A 19,823-nucleotide genomic window follows, 5' to 3' on the forward strand; every position below is an offset into this window, starting at 1 on the left:
ATGTTTATACCCTTGTACCTCAACCCACACTCCTTTCATCCTCTTCCTTTTTTGTGCTGACAGTCCACCAACTGTGAGATAGAAAAGGTCTTTTGGGCTATCTAACCCATCCCTCTGGACATGGCTCCACATTTTGATAGCTGATTCAATCTCTCTTATATGTTATAAAATCCCACATCACCTCAGCAGCAAAGAGCCGGGTAAAAGTGCTTTGCCTTAGCTTCATCTTAAAACTTTTGCTACTTTGAAGAACTTTGTGCACAGTGCAAAGCTTAGCCTTCACCTCCTTGACACTGCCAGTGTCTTCAGAAGGGTGTAAAAGACAACCCTGCTCTGGGCTGCAGCTTTATGGTGGAGTGAATGGAAGGGCAAGCTGCCAGGGCACACAGCCCCATGGCCTGTGCCTTGCACTTCATTCACTACTGTGTGCTCACGTGCTGAGCTAGCTCTGAGAGCTGGCTGGAAATGAACACTTGTTTTTTTTTTTTAAATTCCTCAGATTAGTTTTCAGCCAGCTCTGTCCTCTAATTCTTCTTTTTGTCCACAGTGGAATCTATAAATAGGAAGAAAAGGTGGAACAAAAAGAAATTACGGAAAGGCACAGAGGTGGCAAGCCAGTGTTTTTCATCCACAGAGCCCAGCTGATGGCTGGTGTAGTTACCCAAAATTACCCTTGCCTTTGAGAAACAGAGCTTGGGAGTTCATGATGGCTTTGAGGGGACATACATGCAGGCTACCACTGCACATATTAGGTAGACCTAAAGAGGCAGTGGCATTCACCAGCACTATTTTGTGAATGGAGCTCTCATCAAGGAAGCTTTCCCTCTTGCTCTCCAATTTCTTTACTCGAGTTGCACTGTCACTCAACCCCCCTGCAACTCCTCTCCTTGCCAGGTGGGCTTCAGGAGTTTGCAGCCCATGGGAGTCACGGGTACCCTGCCTGGCAGCTGCTGTCTCTCTGTTGATCAGGTCCGAATATTGACACGAGTGGTTTGTAAAAGAGAGGGACAGGTAGCTGGCTCGGGACCCTGCAGCACAGCCAGCACAGTGGGACTGCAGGCTGGGGGGAACGGGAAGGAATGGAAGCCAACAGTAATTTTCACTCTGACGAGACCCCCCCTTAGCTCCGGGAGATGCTGCAGATGGGTGATGAAGGTCAGGGCTGAGCTGTGCAGGGGGGAAACTGTGCAGTGAAAGAGCAATGGGGAGAAGGCTGTAGGGGTTTTGTCTGATTACTTTGTGCTGGGAGAAGCCCATGCCGGCGCCCTGAGGTCTCTCTCGTGCTGCTGGAGAAGATGGCCCTGAGGACGGTCCCGGGAGGCTGCCTGGGTGATGGAGTACCCCAGAACAAGCCTTATCCCCGGCAGGTCTCATCGGAGCCTCGGACGGCCCCATGCCCTTCGCCCAGCCCCACCGCACCTGTAGCCAGTCCCGGAGGACGGGGTGCGATGGCTGGGTGCCGCGGTCCGAGCCGCAGGGCAGCCCCACCGCAACTCCCCAGGGCTGTCCCACGCGCGGTCCCTTTCGCCACGCCACCCTCCGCGGTGCCACCGCCGGGCTGCTGCCGCCGCGACTGAGCACCAGCAAAAAGGCCGGGAGAGACCAGCCCCCCCCTCCTTCCCCGCTCCCCCCAAACCTCAGCCCGAGGGTGACGTCATGGTGGGGGAGGGGCGGGCAGGGGGAGGGGACCCCCGCACGTCCCTGTCCCACCGCACGCTGCGCAGCGCGGGGGCCGGGCCGGCCAGCCCCGACGGGGCGGCCCCGGGGGCGGGGGGGGTTCTGCCGTGCTATCCCCACCCCCGGGGGGCGGCTCCTCTGTGTGCGTGTCTCTGTGTGTGTGTGTGCGTGTGTGTGTCTGTGTGTCTGTGTCTGTGTGTCCCCTCCCGCCCCCGCAGCGCTCCCGCCCCGGGGGGACGGTCCCGGCTGCCGCCCCCATCGCCACCGCACGGGGAACGGGGGGAGCGGGAGGGGGGGGAGTTTCTGGGCGATTTATGGGGCGGGGGGACACGGGGAGAGCGGGTAAATCCAGCCTGTGATGCCTATAAATGGCGCTCCTCTTCCAAGGTGCACATTTATAAAAAAAAAAAAAAAATTTAAAAAAAAAAATAAGAAGGGGGGGAAAAAACCCGGTCGGTGTCATCCCCCCACGTCAGGGCCGGNAAGGGGGGGAAAAAACCCGGTCGGTGTCATCCCCCCACGTCAGGGCCGGTGGTGGGCGTGAGGCTGTACTTCCTCCGCCCCCTCCTAATGGAGCGAACCATTCCCAGCCAGCCTTCCTCGCCCTCTCCCGCTGCCTCCCTCTTCCTCTCCTTCTCCTCTTGTCTCCCCCCCTTGTCTGCAAAGTCCTCCGCTGCTCGGAACTTGTTGGCAATGTCTATTTTTCAGCTTTCCCCCACGTTCTCCAAAGTAACTATTTAAAGATCTGCAGCCGCAAATGGTTTTACTAAATGTAGGATGGGACTTAAGTTGAACGGCAGTTATATTTCTCTGATCCTTGCTGTACAGATAGGTAAGTGGACTGCCAAATTCCGTGTCAAGTTGTGCGCACCCCAGCCCGGCTGATGCATGCGGGAGCGGCAGGCCGGGATAAGCCGCTCGGGGAGCCGCGGTGCGGGGCGGCGGCGGCGGGACCCCGCTCCCCGCCTTCCCTTCGCGGCGGCTGCTTCGCGGTTCGGCACGCTGTCAAGGCAGGGGAGTCCGCAGGAAAGGGAGCCGGTTTCTGATTTCTCGTAAACCACTTTTGGTTTTCGTTTTCCAAAAGCGGTTGCATGCTCGCTCATACTTCGCTTTTTATTTTCCCCTCCGCCTCTTCTTCCTTCTTTTCCCTCCTTTTCTCTCAGTCCCCACGAAAGGTTGCGTTTGTATCTGGTTTTCGGATATCCCCTTCAGTCATTTCCACTTACAATTTCGTGGCTCCAGTGCTAAGAAATTCTCCTCCTCTCCCCGAGGGACAGAGAAATAAGAACAGGCACAAAATGTCTTGCGAGAGATCTAGCTGGAAAGTTTTTTTGCAGAAAATCAGAGGGACAAGCGAAGGTCTCCCTCTGGGAACCAGAACGTTTTCCTCTTTTTGCAGGGCAGCCTAAAACCAAAGAAAATCCATCACTAAATTAAAAGAAACAAACAACTCGAATGCGACGATTAAACAAATAAAAATTACTTTAAAAAATCGCGGAGTCCCACCGCCCAATCGTTAATTTTGTGCCTGAAGAAGACCTGTCAAAAACCGAGCAGGTCCAAAAAATTCTCTATATGCAGTTACTTAAAATAGAACAGGTTTCTTTCCATGCCGGTGTGTATTTTGTGTGCTTATTGCTGATTTTGTTCAGTATCTTGGGATTTTCGGTGGTATTCTTTCCTGATTTTTTTTTTTAGTTACGGACATTTAAACAATCTCCAAGTTATTGACCAGTTCGGTCCTATATAGGCAAATTTTAAAGATTATCTACTGGATATGTAGATTCCCGAGCATGATCCAAAACTGTGTTTTAAGGAAAAGGGGATTAAAGTACATATTTTATTATCTCGACTGTCAGGTGTGAAGAGACCTTTGAAAATATTTTCCTGCAAAGGAATTCTGATACAATTAAAAAAAAAAAAAAAAAAAAAAAATTGCAGCTCTACATTGCTATTTAGAGATCCTTTTGCTCGGTCACACTCTTCTCCAGAAAACCTCTGCAGCGTTTTATGGGTACCAAAGAAAGAAGAGGGGGGAAAAAAATAAATATTTTTTTAAAAAGGAGGGGAGAACTAGAAAGGGAGGGAAAATGCCTTGAACATTTCCTCATCTAAAAAAAATAAAGGTGGAGGGGGGGAAAGGAAAGAAATAGTGCAACGAAATGTTGACCTCTGGGAAATGTGGTTAAATGATGCACACCCCTATATCTGTATTATAATTCCATTTTAAATAAGGTTGAACTCTTCAGAAGGCCAGTTTTTGTACTGTCAGAGAAAGGAAGGGGAAGCCTTTATTTGGATCTTATCCTTAATTTCAATCCTTGTAATTTTTGTTTGTATGTTCGTTCATTCTTTTGGAGGAGGAGGAGGAAGATTTTCTTTCTTTTGTGTTTATTTGGTTCAGCCGAGGACGGATTTTATTGAAATTTCAAAAGGCAGCTAGAGTCTCTGGGAAATGCCGTTCCCGGGCTGGCGTGAGCATGAGCAGTCATTTGGAAAGTTACCCCCAAATACTGCTGCACACCGCGGGGATGGTGGCGGTGCGGTGGCTTTGCGGTGCCCTGGAAGGGGACGGCTTTGAAGCTCGCGGAGGTTTTTCTCCTCTCTGCTCCTCCTTCGGTATTTCGGGTAACCTTCCCCCCACCTCCTCCACACCTCCCCACCCCCGGAATCAGCTTCTGGTCGTCGGTGTGGGGTTTTGCAAAGGCCCCTGGCTTTGCCCGGTCCCCGGTAAAGGCTCGTGTGAAATGGATGCTCGGCTCGTTCCCAAAATGTCTATGCACCGGGACTTAAAAAAAAAAAAAAAAAGGGCGGGGGGGATTTATTTATTTATTTAGGCAAAAGAGATTGGAGCTGTCCGAAATCCCTGACATTTTGGGAGGTGACCGAGGTGGGGGGTGGGGTGGGCTACGTCTCCGCTGAAGGGACAGGAGGGATGCACCAGTCTCAGGACTGGGAGAAAGAGGAATGGGTTTCGGGAGGGGACCCGGTCGCTCACGGAGGGCTCCTGCGGTCCTGCTGCATTGCACATTGCTGCTCACTGTTATCTTGGAATGGGGGGTGTGGGCTGTGGAAGGTCGTGGCAACGGCAAGGCACAAGCGACCTAGTTCACGAGAAATCCCGTTGTCTTTGAACCAGACAAGAACCGTGTCTATCCGCTTTTATTTTTATTTATTTTTTTTTATCCTTCCGTTTTTTAAAAAAAATATTTTTTAATTCATTGGCGGGGTTTGGGGCAGCTTTGGACCGGGGATACCCTGTGCGGAGGCAGCGGCGCGGGCGGACAGGGCCAGGCTGCCCCTCGGGGGCGAGGGATGCTCGGTTCACCACTGGTCCCAAATGTGACCGCCCCCCCCGGCCACATACAAACACCCCGGCCCCAGCCTGGGGTAGAGCTCCTCTCGGAACCCCGGAATTTCAGCACAGCCCTACACTTTTTTTGCAGAAATTCGTGGCAACTCCCCCTCCGCTGTAGCTGCTGGAGAGGGATGGAGCGGGTTTTATAGGACGCGTTTTTACCCTCGGGATGGTCTTCAGTTCTTCTCTATTTGTGTTTGCCTGGCTTTATTTTTCCTATCGTAGCCAATGTCTGGAGACTGCTGAGGGTTTGATGTGACGGCTGGTGCTGGGGTGTGTGTGTGTGTGTGTGTGTGTGTGTGTGTTTGCGTGTGTGTGTAGAGGGGAGTGGCCACGAAGTCATGTTAGCGATGAATCAAACGGCGAGAGGAGGATTTGGGTTGAAACAGTCTCTTTTGGAGTCAGTCATTTAGCTTGTAAGCTGTACCTGGCAAACAGACACACACACACACCCTGTCACAGCCATTCCCCGGGGACACGGCGCGGGAGGGGACCCCGGTGTGGGCGGCAAGGGGCTCCTCCTCAAGGGAGGGGGGAAGCCCCTTCCCGCCCCCGCTGGTCGCAGCGACATCCCCCAGGCCTAGGGACACCGCGGCGTCCCCAGCTCTCGTCACGGGCAGGGGAGCGGCTGGGAGCCAGCCCCTGGCCGTGCCCAGGTACCCCCTCCCGCCGGGCGGCTGCGGCCATGTGCGAGATGTCGTGCGGCGGCACAGGCCCTGCCGCGGGTCCCGTCCCGTCCCGTCCCGTCCCGTCCCGTCCCGTCCCGTCCCGTCCCGTCCCGTCCCGTGCCCTCCCGGGGCACGCAGGAGGAGCCCGTAACTCATTTTCTTCCCCCGTTTGCAGGTGGTTGCTCTTGTGCTGGTTCCCGTTGTACTGAACCGAATGCCCTTGACTCGGGACATCCCGAAGGATGCCTGAGCAGCGGGTCTGGGGGAGCGGGGCTCACCCCGGCCCTATCCTGCCCCGCCGCCCGGAGCACAGGCACGGCATGGCAGGCGTCCCCGGTCCCTTCTTTGCATGTCTCTATAGCAGGTCTTTGTAGTATTTTTTTTTTTTTAATTTAATTTTTTTTCGCGCTGCGCCTTGCACAGTGTTTGCCCAGCGACCTGGGCAATAGGGAGTGTGTGCGTGTGCGTGCGCCTGCGTTCGTACGGAGAAACGCTCCTGCTGCTTCGAGGCGGAATTTTCTAACAAAGGATGAAGTCCAGGGAGAAGCAGGCAGCGCATCTTCACCTCCCCTCCTCCTCTATCGTCAAAGAAAAAAAAAAAGGGGGGGGGGGGGGGGGGGGAAGAGAAAAATATTTAATGAAATTAACGCCGCTAATCCACAGACACAGAACCCTCCGGTACTGAAAGAGGAAAGGGCGAAAAGCCCCTGGCTCACCTCCTCGAGTGGCCGATGGCGAGCCTGGCGCGGTCCCACCTCCCCTCTCCTGCCCCAGGTCGCGCCTTTAGCAAGGGCTGGGGGCGGGAGTGGGGAGGAGAAGGGAAGAGGCGAGTCGGGGCCGGGGGGCGGGGGCCGGCGGTGCTGACCTGTGCCCCTGCCCCCGCAGCGTACCTGGTGCAGGCGGTGAGAGCGGCGGGGCGGTGCGATGCGGTCTTTAGGGGCTTCTCGGATTGTTTGCTGCGGCTGGGCGATAACATGGCCAACTACCCGCAGGACCTGGACGACAAGAGAAATCTCCAAACGATCTGCGCGTAGGTCTTTCCTCTCTCCTTCGGGGTCGCGGGGGGAAGAATGGGGGTCACCCGGGGCTGGGCGAGGCGGGGGGCGAGGCTGGATGGTGGCGGGAAGGAGGGAAGGAACACAAGAAACGCGGGGGTTACTCTTTGGGGGTCGGATTCTCCGCTCCAGGGTCCCTCCAAGCTTATTGCCACGGGGACAGGCCGGGCTTGGGGAACAGCGAAGTCTGGAGGGAATTTTTACAACGTCTTTTTATTTCTTTTTTCTTTTGCCTCCGTGAATCTGGCGTGGTATTGTTTTTTGGTTTTTGGGGTTTTTTTTTTTTGCTTGTTCGTTTTATTTGTTTTTCTTTTTTTTTGTTGTTTGGTGTTTTTTTTCTTTCCCTTCCCTACTTAGCTCCTCTTTCGTATTCTTTCCCTTGCCCCGGTCTGCACTGGGGTGCTGACATTAGCTGCACACGGGGATGGCCATCCCTTTCCCTGTTGCTGCCTGCGGGACAGACGCAGGCTCCGGGCTCTCCCCGAGCTCCGCAGGCAGAGGCCGGGGGGAGCCTGCCCACCCGGGCAGGGCACAGCCGGAGCTGGGGCGGCGCCTCCTCGGAAAACAAAACGTAATTAAAAAAGAAAGAGCCCAGTCATGATATGAATCGCTCAGCGACAGAGGCGGTCGTCCCAGCGCCAGCTCTCTTCTGCCACCTCCATGGCCCCGGGAAAGCCCATTTGCCCCCAGTTTCGCCCCGCTCCTGGCACAGAGGGGACAAGAAGGAAAGAGCAACGATAAAGGCGAATAATAATAGTAATAATAGTAATAATAGTAATAATAATAATAATAACAACAACAACAGCGGCAAAATAAATATTAAACGGAGAAAAAGCGCTAGCCTTGCAAAATCGTGTCCCGCACAGGGAGAAAGAGACGAGCATTTTCGATATGTCTGGGAGGATAAAAATAGAAAACAACAAACCGCCACAGAACAACAAAACCCCAAAATCAAACCACATACATACACACACACACACACAAAAAAAAAAAACCAAAAACCCAAACAAAACCAAAAAAACCGAAAATAAAAACAAAAACAAAAGAGCAGTTGCGGCATAGGGAGTTTTACCTGTTTTTGGTGCAAAACCCACCCGTTTAAACCCCTGCCCCAAAAAAATCATGTTTAGAAACGAGATAATATCTTTAGACATAAATAAGTTTCGGATAGTTTTGGGGTTTTTATTTTGCTCCACAAAAAATCAGGAAACAAAATACATGAAATGGAAAGTTGAGAGGAGAAAGGAAAGGAAAGGAAAGGAAAGGAAAGGAAAGGAAAGGAAAGGAAAGGAAAGGAAAGGAAAGGAAAGGAAAGGAAAGGAAAGGAAAGGGAAATGGAGAAGAAAAAGAAAGGGAGAAGTGTGGAGAGACTCTAACAATCCTCTCTTCCTACCTAGAGTAGGAGTCAAACACCCAAAAAGGCTGGCACATCGCTCTAAATGCTGGGCTGTAGTTTACTTTGTGTCCTGCAACAGAAATAAATACCCAGGGGCACCTGATATAGTATCTTTTATTATCTGATATAATATCCTGATATAATATCTTTTGCCCTCGAATGCCAGACCAGCTGTGATCCTGATCTCTAAATGTAGTCCTTTTCCCGACCACCTCTCACCATCCGATTGCCCTTACCCTGTGCCGGGATGTGTATTGAAAGAAGATGGTGAAAGATTTAATTTTCCTTTGGGAGATGCAATTACAGCAGAAATACTGCAGGAGAGGCACACTCTCAGACTCTGGCTTCTCAGTATCTCATTATTTATTACAAATGTAGCAAACATTGGGAGTCTACAACCAGCTTAGAGTGCTCATAAATTAGAGGCAGTAGGACTACTTTGGAAAAGAAAAAAAAAAGAAAAAAAAAAAGAAAAAAGGAAAAGAAAAGAAAGAAAATCAAAACCCAGCTTCGCACACGTCTGCCTTGAGCCGTGGGGAAAATAGAAGGCAGAGGGCAGATTCATTTTCGATAACCCGGACATGGAGAGGCAAGATCCTCCAGTACCGTCCCTATGCGATCCATGGGATGACAGGTGCCTCCCCTCGGCGATAAACGCAGGTCCAGTCCCCGTGAAGAAAGGAATTGAAAAAAACCCAAACAAACCACCGGGCAATTTGTGCGAATAGCTGGAAATTATCCTAGGAAAGCGAATCTAGCCACGGATCAGGGGTCCCTCCCGCTGCCCTGCTGCGGGTGGGTGCGAGACACCCAGAAGCGGAAGATCTTCCTTCTTCCTTCTACCCTTCCTTCTTCTCCTACTCTTCCTTCTTGCCCTTCTCCTGCAGTAAGGGCCTTTTCTCTCCCCGGGGAATCCCCCCCGAGGGTTTCTATACCCCCGAAAGGGTGCCTTTCCCACCCCCGCCTGCCCGCTCCCACGGGTGACGAGAAACCCTCGGGACGAGCCCGCGGGCTCCTGGGCTGACTTCTGAGACCCGAGGGGAGCACGTCCCCTCCTCCGGTCAGGCAAACACCCCTCCGCCAGAGACCCAGCAGAGCCATTTTTACAGCGCCCTGACCGGGCTGGTGCCGAAGGCGGGGGTGGGGATGGGGGGGACCCCCGAAACCTCAGCCAGCGGCTCCTCCCCGCCAGCCCAGCCTCCTTTTTAGGCATGCCCGGCTGGGCTCCGCGGCGGGAGGAGGGGGCGGCGGGCCCGAGGGGCGGGCTCCCTCCCCGGGAAGGTGGGTGCCTGCCTGTTTTGACGCCGGCTGCTCTCCCCTCCTGCAGGTACTGGGATGATTTCCACGCCTGCACCCTCACAGCGCTCACCGATTGCCAGGAAGGAGCGACAGACCTCTGGGAGAAATTGAGACGGGAATCCAAAAACCTCGATTTCCAAGGCAGCTTATTTGAACTGTGCGGAGGCGGCAGCGGCGCGGCACCGTCCCTCCTCCCGCCGGCCTTGCCCCTGCTCCTGGCGGCTCTGTGGGCCGCCCTAGTGACCTGGCTGCCTTTCTAGGGGGGCGAGCACACTCACACCCACACCCTCTCCATGTGCTGGATCTATAGAGGAAGTGTCCATCCGTTGCTTTGGGGACGTTGTGCTTTTCTGTGGTTGATGATGATGATGATGGTGGTGGTGGTGGCTGATGATGGTGAAACACCCATGTAGGACTGTGGAAGCGTTTTTCCTTTTTTTTTTTTCTTTTTTCTTTTTTTATTTTTTTTCTTTTTTTTTTTTTTTTTTTTGTGTTTTATTTGCCAAATCTTACCAAACAGGCAGCGGCGCGCAGCCCAAATCGGACCTCAGCTTTACTATCGCTTCGAATCAAAAATAGAAAAAAAAATATAAAGGAAAAAAACTCGAGCCCTCGTTGTGCAAACGCAATCTCAGGAACGGCTCTGGGCCACCTACTGCTAAGGCTGTAACCGGCCGGGTACTTCCCGGTGAGCCACGGGCTCCGCTAAAAATGTGGCAGTGTGCGAGGCGAGAACAAAAACCGCAGACAGGAAAAGGCACTGGCGAGAAATCCAAGGTAGATGTCCACGTGTGAAGCATATGGTGAATAATTCACAATCTCTCATCTTTCCTCCACAGTCGCTTGTTGTTTTTTTTTGGTCATTCCACTGGGAAAAAAAAAGTAAAAATAAATAAAAAACATTTTTTCCTCAAGGGGAAAAGAGAGCGAGAGAGGGAGAGAAAGAGAGGGAAACGAACAGCTAAGGAAGGAAGGATCAAGAGAGAGAAAGACGTATCTAAATGCCTGGAGGAATGAAGGAATGCTGCTAACATCTCTGAGAGTTTACCTTTACTTGCTGTTCGAAGGCATCTTTCCGAATTCACTGCCTTTAATTTTTTCCTCCTCTTTGTTTTAGATGTTACACATAACAGTAAAATACCTAAATATCCAACCGTAGAGATCACAAAAAGGGGGCTTAAATGTAAACCTAAAGGAAAAAAAAATAACAACAGAAATATGATTTTGAAAAAAAAAAAAAAGAGCCTTGATTTTAAAAGAGAAGAAATGTAATTTAAACAAAAGTTTATTATAAAGTCAATTCAGCAAAAAATAACAAAAAAAAGATTTGCTACAAAGTATAGACAGAAGTATAAAATAAAAATTATTGTTTGAAATGAAGGTGTCGTCCTTTTTATAAAATATGCCTAAAGTATCTTGGAAAGGACAGGGCTTTTAAGGCAAGGAAGTCTAAATCTTGAACCCATCCCTTGACGAACACGGCAATTTCAGTTCAAACAAGGACAGGGCCTTGAATGGCTTAGTCGAAGCCTTTCTCTCTCTCTCTTTTTTTTATTTTTATTTTTGTTTTGGTTTTTTTTTTCTCCTTAAAAATATGCTGTAAATCCTCCCACCTCCTCCTCCTCCTCCCCCCGAAGCCGCGAAGCGCAGCACCCCCGTTTCCCGGCCGCCCGGGAAGAGCGGCGGGGGCGGGCGGCGCGGTGCTCCCGCGGGCGCGGAGCGGGGCCCAGCCCCGGCGGAGGGAAGGCAGCAACCACCATTAAGGAGGAGGCTGCGGAGCCGGAGCCGGGGCGCAGAGGAGCCCTTTCATAATTAATAAGGCAGCTCAGCCGAAGGAGCAAGGGGAAGGGGGGACGGGGTATTGATTTCGCAGCAGAAGCTGCTCTAACCTCGGCTATTTATAGACGCCTGATGCCTTTATAAAGAAATACACATCAAAGAGTAAAGACGTCCTTTTTACTTATAAGAGGAGAGCCCAGCTGGCGGTCGGGGGTGGGTGGGTGGGTGAGTGGGTGATGGGGAGGTAAGGACCACGAATTGGTGCGAGGTGATTTATTCCGCTGGGGAGCCGCTGCCTGTGAGATAGCTCTCCTTTGCCAATGTGTAGGGTGGCAGAGTCTCTCCTTCGCCCCCTCTCCCTGCTCCCTCCTTTCCCAAGGTCCGCAATGTAATGTGTAAGCAATAGCAAATGTAACAGTTCATAAATCAAACAGTGGGTCGCAAGCCAATCTGCATTTCCCAAACGGATTGAATCCCAGCAACGAATGTGCTCAGGAACTGGAGCCAGGCGCCTTTACCACTGGAAGCAATGTTGATTTTTTAATGATAAAATACATTATGCGTGTGTTGGGGGGAGCTTTGCAGAGAGAGCTCAGCCTCGCTTTGGCAGATACAGGTCTGCTTGAATTTCGTTTTACTTTGGCCTCCCTCTAGACTCAATCCCCACCATCACCAAAGAAAAAGGAAAACCCTGGAGAGCAGAGCTTTGTTTAAATTATTTGGGTTATTTTCCCTCCCCACAGAGGATTTAGACCTAAATTGATTTTTGCGTGCACATCTCTGTATTCATGAGGTCAGGCGCTGCTGTTATGGTTTCCCGTAGCGCGAAATGCCAGATGCCGAGGAGAGAGGGGAGAGGGAGCCCTTGCTGGGGTGCGAGGGGCTCCGCAGCCTGCTGTCTGAGCCGGCTGGGCCCCGGGGAACCCCCGCCGTAGGCCGGCAAGGTGCCCCGCTCCGCCCCGGGGTATCCGGGCGCCGGTCCCGCCCGCTGCCGGCATCCCCCGGCTCGGTGTCGGGTGTGCTCCCGCCGCAGCCCCCGCCTTCCCGGAGGCTGGACGGTTCCCGTCCGTGGGAGGACGATGGAAGGGGGCCTACCAGCTTTCTCTCACCCCACAGAAGAAAGATAAAACGTCCTAATAATGGGGTGGTTTCCAGCTCATTAGCGGACTCGAGTTATCTTCGTGTGAAGTTCAATTACTAATGAATAATCTCTCCGTAATTAGCACATCCCCCAATTAACCCTCCGCTGAGGAGAATAATAAACGGTGGCAAACCAGTGAAAAACAGCCGAGCGGGTGGGGAGGGTGCCCGGTGGTCGTTCCCGGGCCCCTTTCCTCCCCACTGTCTCCCCCTGCATCTCCTGTTTGGGACTAATAATTGTCGGGCGCTCACCCCCGGGGCACAGGCTGGGGCTGCCGGGCTGGCCGGGATGCACTAACCTGCATTGCACCCCGGGATTTCCCGCAGGGACGGCAGCAAACCCCGGTCCCGCCGGCTCAGCTCCCCCCGGACAAACTGGCGAGCGAGGCTCTTCCCGCCGGCAGCTCCGTGCTTTTTTCGGGGGGCACGAACAACCAAAAAACTCACCCTTCCTTTCCTCTCGTTCATTTCTTAAGAGCCCCTCAATGCGCAGGGCATTGGTTGTTCCCTTTTCTGCTCTTTTCAGGGGCCGTTTCTGAAGCCTGAGTGCACTGGTCGATTTTACGTATTTAATTTTCTGGACCACAGGGATGGATGCTTGCTCTGCCTTGCCATGTTGTGTGGCCAAGGAAACACGAGCCCTCCGCCAAGTCCCAGAAAGGGACTGAGTGTACTGGGCTTGCCTCCTGCCGCCTTGCACCTGTGGGGTTTGTAGAGGCTGCGGGAAAGGCTGGGCTGTCTCTTGCCAGGCTGGTCCCACTGCCCCAGGCAGCGGCTGCTGCAGAAAGAGCTGGAAGATGCTCAAGCCTCTAACATCCCTTCTTAACTCCGGGGCAAACGTGAGCTGGTGAATTGCAGAGGGGAAAAACGCAACAGAAAAGCTTTCAAACCTCGACAGTGACCACAGTAAAATTATCCCCTGCTTAAAAGAAAATGCGCACACACGCACGCATAAAGGAGGGGGAAAAAGAAGAAAAAAAAAAAAAAAACCAAAAAAAAAAAAAAAAAAAAAAAAAAAAAAAAAAACGAAAGAAAAAACCCTAAACAACAAAAAACATAAATGCAGATCAACAGGGGAAAAACCCGCAGCTGAAACAAAAGACAAGCCAATGCATTTCTAGCTGGCTGGATAATCAGGAAGGGTTGCAGCCATTGCGGCTCTGCCTGCCCTAATTCCTATCCCCAGCTCCAACTGAGCAACCGCAGCCCCGCAGTCCCCGGAGGGCTGCAGAGCGCTGGCTCCTTCTTCCCCGGCAGCGCTGGATGCACCCGTGCCTGGCCTGCGGCTGCTCTCCTGCTGCCTCCCTCCCCCTTTTAGCAGCCTGGCTGAGCCCTGCAGGGAGGACTGCACCTTGCCCCGGGTCGGGCTGAGCTGGTGGCAGTCGATTATTTTTGCTTTAAGAAGAAAAAAAAAGAAAGGCCTTTTTGCCATCTGTTCAAAGGCTGTAACAGGGAGATGGAGTGGGCCTGTGCTGGGAGCAAAAGCTTGAGCCAGGACACACAAAACTGAGGGAAAATCTGTCTGAGTGGTAGTGAGAGCAAATTGGTTGGTGCTTAGGGAGGCACGGTATGAAAGTAAGGTGCAGTATCCATTTGTGACGCGACTTTTTGTTGGCTATATCTACATCTCTTGATGTACATCTCATGAATGGATTGGTGGCTCTTCCAGCCTTCTTCCTCTCCAGGATCCTTTTAAAATCTGTGCAGTTGTTGTCCTGCCCAGTGAAACCCAGTAAGTTCTGTGAAGGCCTGACAACCTAAGGAGAGAGAGAACAGTTCAGCCTTTCTATTCATCAAGCTGATTCATTAATGATTAGTGCCATTAGGTGGACTACAGTAGTGCCTGAGGGCCCCAATTAAAGGAAAAGTGAGCTTGTTAAATCCAGAAAGCCAGATTCTCCCTCTGATACTCCTGCCTGATGCAGAGGTGGTGCCTCCAGGGTGGGCAGCAGGAATAGCCCTGGCTTTCTGTGTGAGCAGCCTCTGTGTCTTCCCCCTCCCTCCTCCACCTTTTCCCTCTCCCCTGCCCTAGTTGCAGATCCTGCATACAGGGTGCTGCAGACCAAGACTGTTGCAGGAGTTGGCTGGCAGGACTTGCAGGAGGAGGTGTCAAATTGGCTTATTCTTCTGAGCCACTTCATTCTTCATCATGAGTGGGTTTGGGTGGGCTTTTTTTGGTTTAGGTTTTGGGTTTTTTTGGGCAGGGTTGAGAGCAGGCAAAGTGGTGGGGATTGCAGAGGAGTCTGTTATGAAATCAGATGCAATTTTAGATGTCTGAAAGAGTTTCTTTAGGCTAAAGGCAGCTGAAGATCAATTGCACTGTTGGCAAATGTGCACCAGCTGGCTCATGCCTCTCTTGAGGGACAGTTTCATCCCAGGGCCCATTGCAATGGTAGTACGGGAAGGGGCTTTCATTTGCTTTGGGCTAAGGACTTTCTGCTGCCCAGTTCCACCAGTGAGAAGAGAAACTGGAGATGATGTGGGAGAGTCACATCAGCCTTATTACTGGTGAGTTACTGGCTGTTCCTTTCCCCTCAAATCCCCACGGTGGGTCTGTGTTTGAAGATTTTGCTCAAAGCCCCATACTCCTGAACTATGTGTTTGCTAACAAATGGGCAGACTGTGCTGGAACAGACTCTGCCTTTCAGGAGGTACTGAAGAAATAGGTTTAAATGGATAAAATTGTCAGAAACCCTGCCTGTGGCTTGTACCTTAGCTTTTTAGGCTGTATTGTTTGTTTTATTTTGTTTCTTTGTTTGCTTATCTCCAAAGCTGATATGAAGAAAAGATGGAAACTGCCTCCTGAAGGTCAAGGTGAGACTGACCAACACCTGCGTGCTGGTATTCACCAGCAGTAATAAATCCCTGCTCACAGGTGCTGGAAGTCTCTTCAGAGAAACAACATTGCTGCAGGGGACAAACAACTAGTCCTGACCTTCTTTACACAGCCATTCTCTGGGAAAAGTTTCCCCTGAAGTCAATGTGCATTCTGCCTAGGTAAGGATTTTGAATGCTCAGTTTTACCTCAGACAGGAATGTTATCCCAATATGAACTCCAGGTTCATACCACCAAAATACAAAGAGCTCTGTGTGTGCATTGTGCTTTTCACCTCCAGATTTCTTGCCCACTATATCAATTTATTAAGGACTGTGAAAAACTTACTAGATCTCTCAAGCATCAAAGATCAAAGCTGCAGGGCACCTTTATTTTTTGCCATGAAGCAGCCTCAAGAGTGGATGGGCATTGCATCCTTTAATACCACTTTAATACCACCAATTTCTTTAACACTTTGGAAACTAGGGGATGTTCAAACTGATGCTTCCCAAGGCAGCAAACAACAATCTCAAAATCTCAGTCAACCAAAATAAAAAAAATGAGTAACCAACCAAAAAGCCATTAGTAACCATAACAAAGAAACAATCACTGACAGTAATAGGAGTTGTTTTAATCAGATTTATCCTTCCTTAAACCACCTATTTTTCTGCAGACACTGTCAGTAAGTTTCCTTCATCTACAGCTGTGTACATGGTCTAATTCTGCCAAATGCGCCTCTTCAAGAGTCAAACCATGTGTCTAGCACAGTCTCTCTTTGTCAGGACTTCTAATAGTAGTACTTCTGACAATAGAAGTACCTTAAGTACAAGAAGTTTTGCAGTATATGGTCAGTTTGGTATTTATGCTTCTTTTAATGCGTTTTATTTTGACTGGGTAGTGTAAGAGGTTTTATCCATTCCTGTGCTCCCCTGGGACACTTTCAATTTTCCAGTCTTCTGGCACAAGCTGCCTTTTGCAAAGGAATGATTCCTGTAAAGGCACTGCCTCATTTTGTTTCTCATATTCTAAGAAATCCTTAAATTATGTTGTCAGATGAAAAATCCAGAACATATTTTGTTAGCATGGAACATTGGTCACATTAGTTTCGCAACGCCTCATTGAAGGATCCAATATGTCAGAAAATTGTCCTAAGCTTTGCTTTTTATTGAGGCTTAATAGGTGCCCTTGTCCCTTTTACTAGACCCATGATGCAAGACTTGTTTTTCTTCTGTTGCCAAGGCATTACACTTGATCTCCTTCACCCTTGCTCCTGTTAAATGGAAGTAGCACTTTAAGATCTTTGAGACTTGTGAAAAATGCTACACGAGGAGATAGGCTTTATTAATTAGAAAAAATTTATTTTATCTTTTAGCTTTCATCAGAAGAGAAATGCCCGGATTGAAATGACAACCACAAATAATAGGTAAATGATGCTCCCCTGTTGCCTCACAGATCTGTTATGTAACAGAAAACATTCAGCCCTGGGTGCAGGAGAATTGTGGGTCACGTCCCTCTCTGAAGAAATCCCATCTTAAAGAAGCTTGTAGCAGCCCAGCCTCATGCAGATGCTGCGCTGCAGACATTTCAGACTGTGAATTTCAGCCCGTGCCCTCGGCTGGAATGTTGAGGGCAGGCTGCAATACCTGTCCCTCCTGCAAAATCCCAGTCCATTTTCAGCTGTGTCACCCACTGCTCACAAGCCCCCTGTTTCGCTGTGCATCAAAAGTTCATTTAATTATCTTCCCTCCATTTTCTTTAGGTGTTGGTGATTTGCACTCTCTCAACCTGAATCTGATATCTGGCACATCAATACTTAGAAGGCTTAGGAGAAGAAGAAAACATCAGTATTTCACTGAACACTAAAAGTTGCACAACTCCCCAGTCTTCATTGTAATGTCAGCTGTGGTTAGTTCATCATTTTTCCTTTTTTCTGTAAGATGAGTGATTTCCACTTCTTTTTCGAATCCCACCTGTGCAAACAGCTTGTTTTTCTCCCTAGCAAGTGTTAACAAGGATCTGCGAGGATTTTGTTCAGGCTCAGTAGTCAGGCAGTCCTGGGGTGGCTGACTTCTAGGAAAAGCCACAGCAGGAACAAACGAGAGCCAGCCTACGCACCAGGCACAGCTTTTGCTGGTCCTCAGCTTATGTTCCAGCTCACACTCACGGTAAATGAACCACCGCTAGCAGCTGCAGCGCAGACCAGCGCCAGGAGGGCAGATCCGGAGGAGCTGGATGCTTCATCATGGAGCTGCCCTTAGGAAAGGTTGGCCCTTGCAGGGCAGCTTCACCCTCCTCAGCAGAGCTGCGCCAGCTCACGGCAATTTAGGACTTGCTCTGATCACTTCAGTCCGTGCAATTTCATCCTTTGTGTGAACCAGATCATGCAAATGGGGGCACCGGAGTCACAGGGAAGTCGAGTTCCACGCGAGTAGTGGCATGAGAAGGAGCAGCAATTAGCTCTAAATTCACTCTACCAGCCTGTCATTTCTGAGCTCTCCCCTGCTGCTCTGCAACTGGAAGCCTCGCGCTCTGGAAGAAGGGGAGAAGAACATTTTTGCTCATGCTCATATTAATCAAGTCATCTTGTGAGCTGCTGAATCTGTGAAATTGTATCTCCCATGGAGTTCAGTGGTAATGACTGTCTTCGATGTGGACTCTCTGGTGTCTAATAACACAGTTATATTTCTGCAGTGGATGCACTCCCGGCATTTTTTTCTCCTCTGCCTGCCTACTTCCACAGCACTTGTAGGCAGCTCAAATCTTTGAGACTTCTATCCCCTGTCAAGTTTGATCAAGCTCAGTTCACAGGCTCAAAAATTATTTAGGAGGGACCGACTGGCACTTGCACAGACAGTGTGATCTCATAAGCTTCCTTTCCTTGGGAAACTAGGCTACCAACCTAGCAACGGGGTGAAAAAAAAAACCATCCTGCTAGCAAAAAGGACCTAAACACCAGGAGGAAAGAGGGGAGGTGGGAGAGGAAAGTGAAGCTGTTTTGAAGGGAAAAAAAATCACTGCTTTGTGGCTGCAGGGCTTTCACACACTTAAAGGGCCAGCCTTGGAGAGACGTGCTGGAGAAAATATTCTCCGGGAGATGGAAAGTTCTCTCAATGAAAATTGGTAAGGGAGAGAAATGACCTGGATTCATCTCACCACCTGGCATGCTAAATGGATATCTCTATGGTAAGGATCGTCTCCGGTGACACCCGTTTCTCCCTGTGCACTAGAGGAAGACACAGACACAATTAGCATGCAACCTGTACGCCTGCAGTATCTAAAGCGAGGTGTGTCCTATCCCAAAGGGAATGATCTTCCCGCCCTCTCCTTCAGACCAAAGTTTTCCATGGTGCTGCTGCAGGGTTTGTTACTTCATGTACTACATTTGTATTTTAGAAAAGCTGCTGTGTGTCTTAATAGCTGCAGATGCATGCATGGTTTTACTGGGCATTTATTATCACTTACCCTCTTTGCACTGAAACCTTTCCTGTCCTTGTATCTTAAGGAATAAAATTCTTTAAGTGAGCTTTAATGGTTCTATGGTTCTACTTCTTTACAAATTAGGGAGCTGTCATCCCACTTTTATTTGCTGTCACAAAATGCTTGAGTCTGTCAAAAGTATTGTAGTGCATACTCACACAAATTGATATTTAATTTCAGTAATTATAATGTCACTAATTGTGTTTTTGCACCTGATGCAATTACTCACGTTCATCTATTGATCTCTTCTTTGTTCTTTCTAGATTTAGGTGTTCCTTTACTCTTTAATCTTCCTGCCTATGGTAGATCATACAAACAATGAAACTTGGAAATAAAAGCTCAGATCTTCCCATTAATTTCTGTGCCAGATGAATGGGATAGTCTGGAAATCTGAGTGTACACTGGGTGCAGGATATGCCCAAAATCCCACTGACGATTTTTATGTAACTTTTATGAGACCTAGAGTGGGTCTTGTTATCCAAATATTGCACAGTGAAATTATTTGTACAGGCCTAGTATTAAAGGTTTTCTAATTTTTTAGGGTATTTTTTTGCCTGTAGTCTTTCACTTAAAATTACTGCAGGGTTGCTGTGACAGCCCCTTTCACTTGGCCCTTTCACCAGCGCTCTTTTCCTCACAGATTTCCAGGAGTGAATTTTTTATGCCATATTCCCTGGAAAAAGGCTTCCTATACCTCAGCCATCCTCCTGTGCTCTTCTCCTCTACCCTTCCATCATGTTCCTGTCAAGCTATAATTCATATAATTCAACACTCAAGTTCCCACACTCTTTCCACTTGGTGCCTTCTAGACCCATGAGTGCATATTAAAGACTATACAGCAGTAATTTTAATACAGGATAAGTAATACCTGATTAAAAATGTATACAAAGCGTATCAGCCAATTAGCATGCAACATTTGTACTTAATCGAGCATAATCCAGCCAGTGCCAGTATTGCCATCAGAAAAAGATCTCTGGAAGGCAACTTGAGCAGGCTTTACTAAAAAGTATAATTTTACTGGGGGGTGGTTGTTGATAGGACAGCAATCCCTTCCTGCACTGGAGCAGACACCAGGAGAGGATGGCCACCTGAGGACTCCAAACTGCATCCTACAATTTTCCTTTTAAGCTTTAACTCAGTGTATGCCACCAGCTGCAAA

General features: G+C 49.8%; 1 protein-coding gene across 5 annotated transcripts; it reads left to right on the forward strand.

Moving 5' to 3' along the window:
• Positions 1 to 2,172: 2,172 nt before the first annotated feature.
• Positions 2,173 to 18,716, forward strand: NRN1 (neuritin 1). Of its 5 annotated transcripts, XR_001519829.3 has the most exons (7): positions 2,173 to 2,509; positions 6,589 to 6,733; positions 9,482 to 10,230; positions 15,145 to 15,369; positions 16,560 to 16,610; positions 16,947 to 17,092; positions 17,187 to 18,716. XR_001519829.3 is itself a non-coding variant. In XM_015619981.3 (3 exons), exons 1-3 carry the CDS (start codon positions 2,455 to 2,457, stop codon positions 9,711 to 9,713), a joined length of 432 nt encoding a protein of 143 aa, XP_015475467.1. In that variant the 5' UTR covers positions 2,173 to 2,454; the 3' UTR covers positions 9,714 to 10,829. The 5 variants fall into 5 exon arrangements, 1 of the variants encoding a protein (XP_015475467.1); XR_001519828.3 differs by having other exon boundaries at positions 16,947 to 18,716; XR_001519830.3 differs by having other exon boundaries at positions 15,248 to 15,369; positions 16,947 to 18,716.
• The last annotated feature ends 1,107 nt before the right edge of the window (positions 18,717 to 19,823 follow it).

The sequence above is a fragment of the Parus major genome, chromosome 2, assembly GCF_001522545.3.
Source record: "Parus major isolate Abel chromosome 2, Parus_major1.1, whole genome shotgun sequence".
Lineage (NCBI taxonomy): Eukaryota > Metazoa > Chordata > Aves > Passeriformes > Paridae > Parus > Parus major.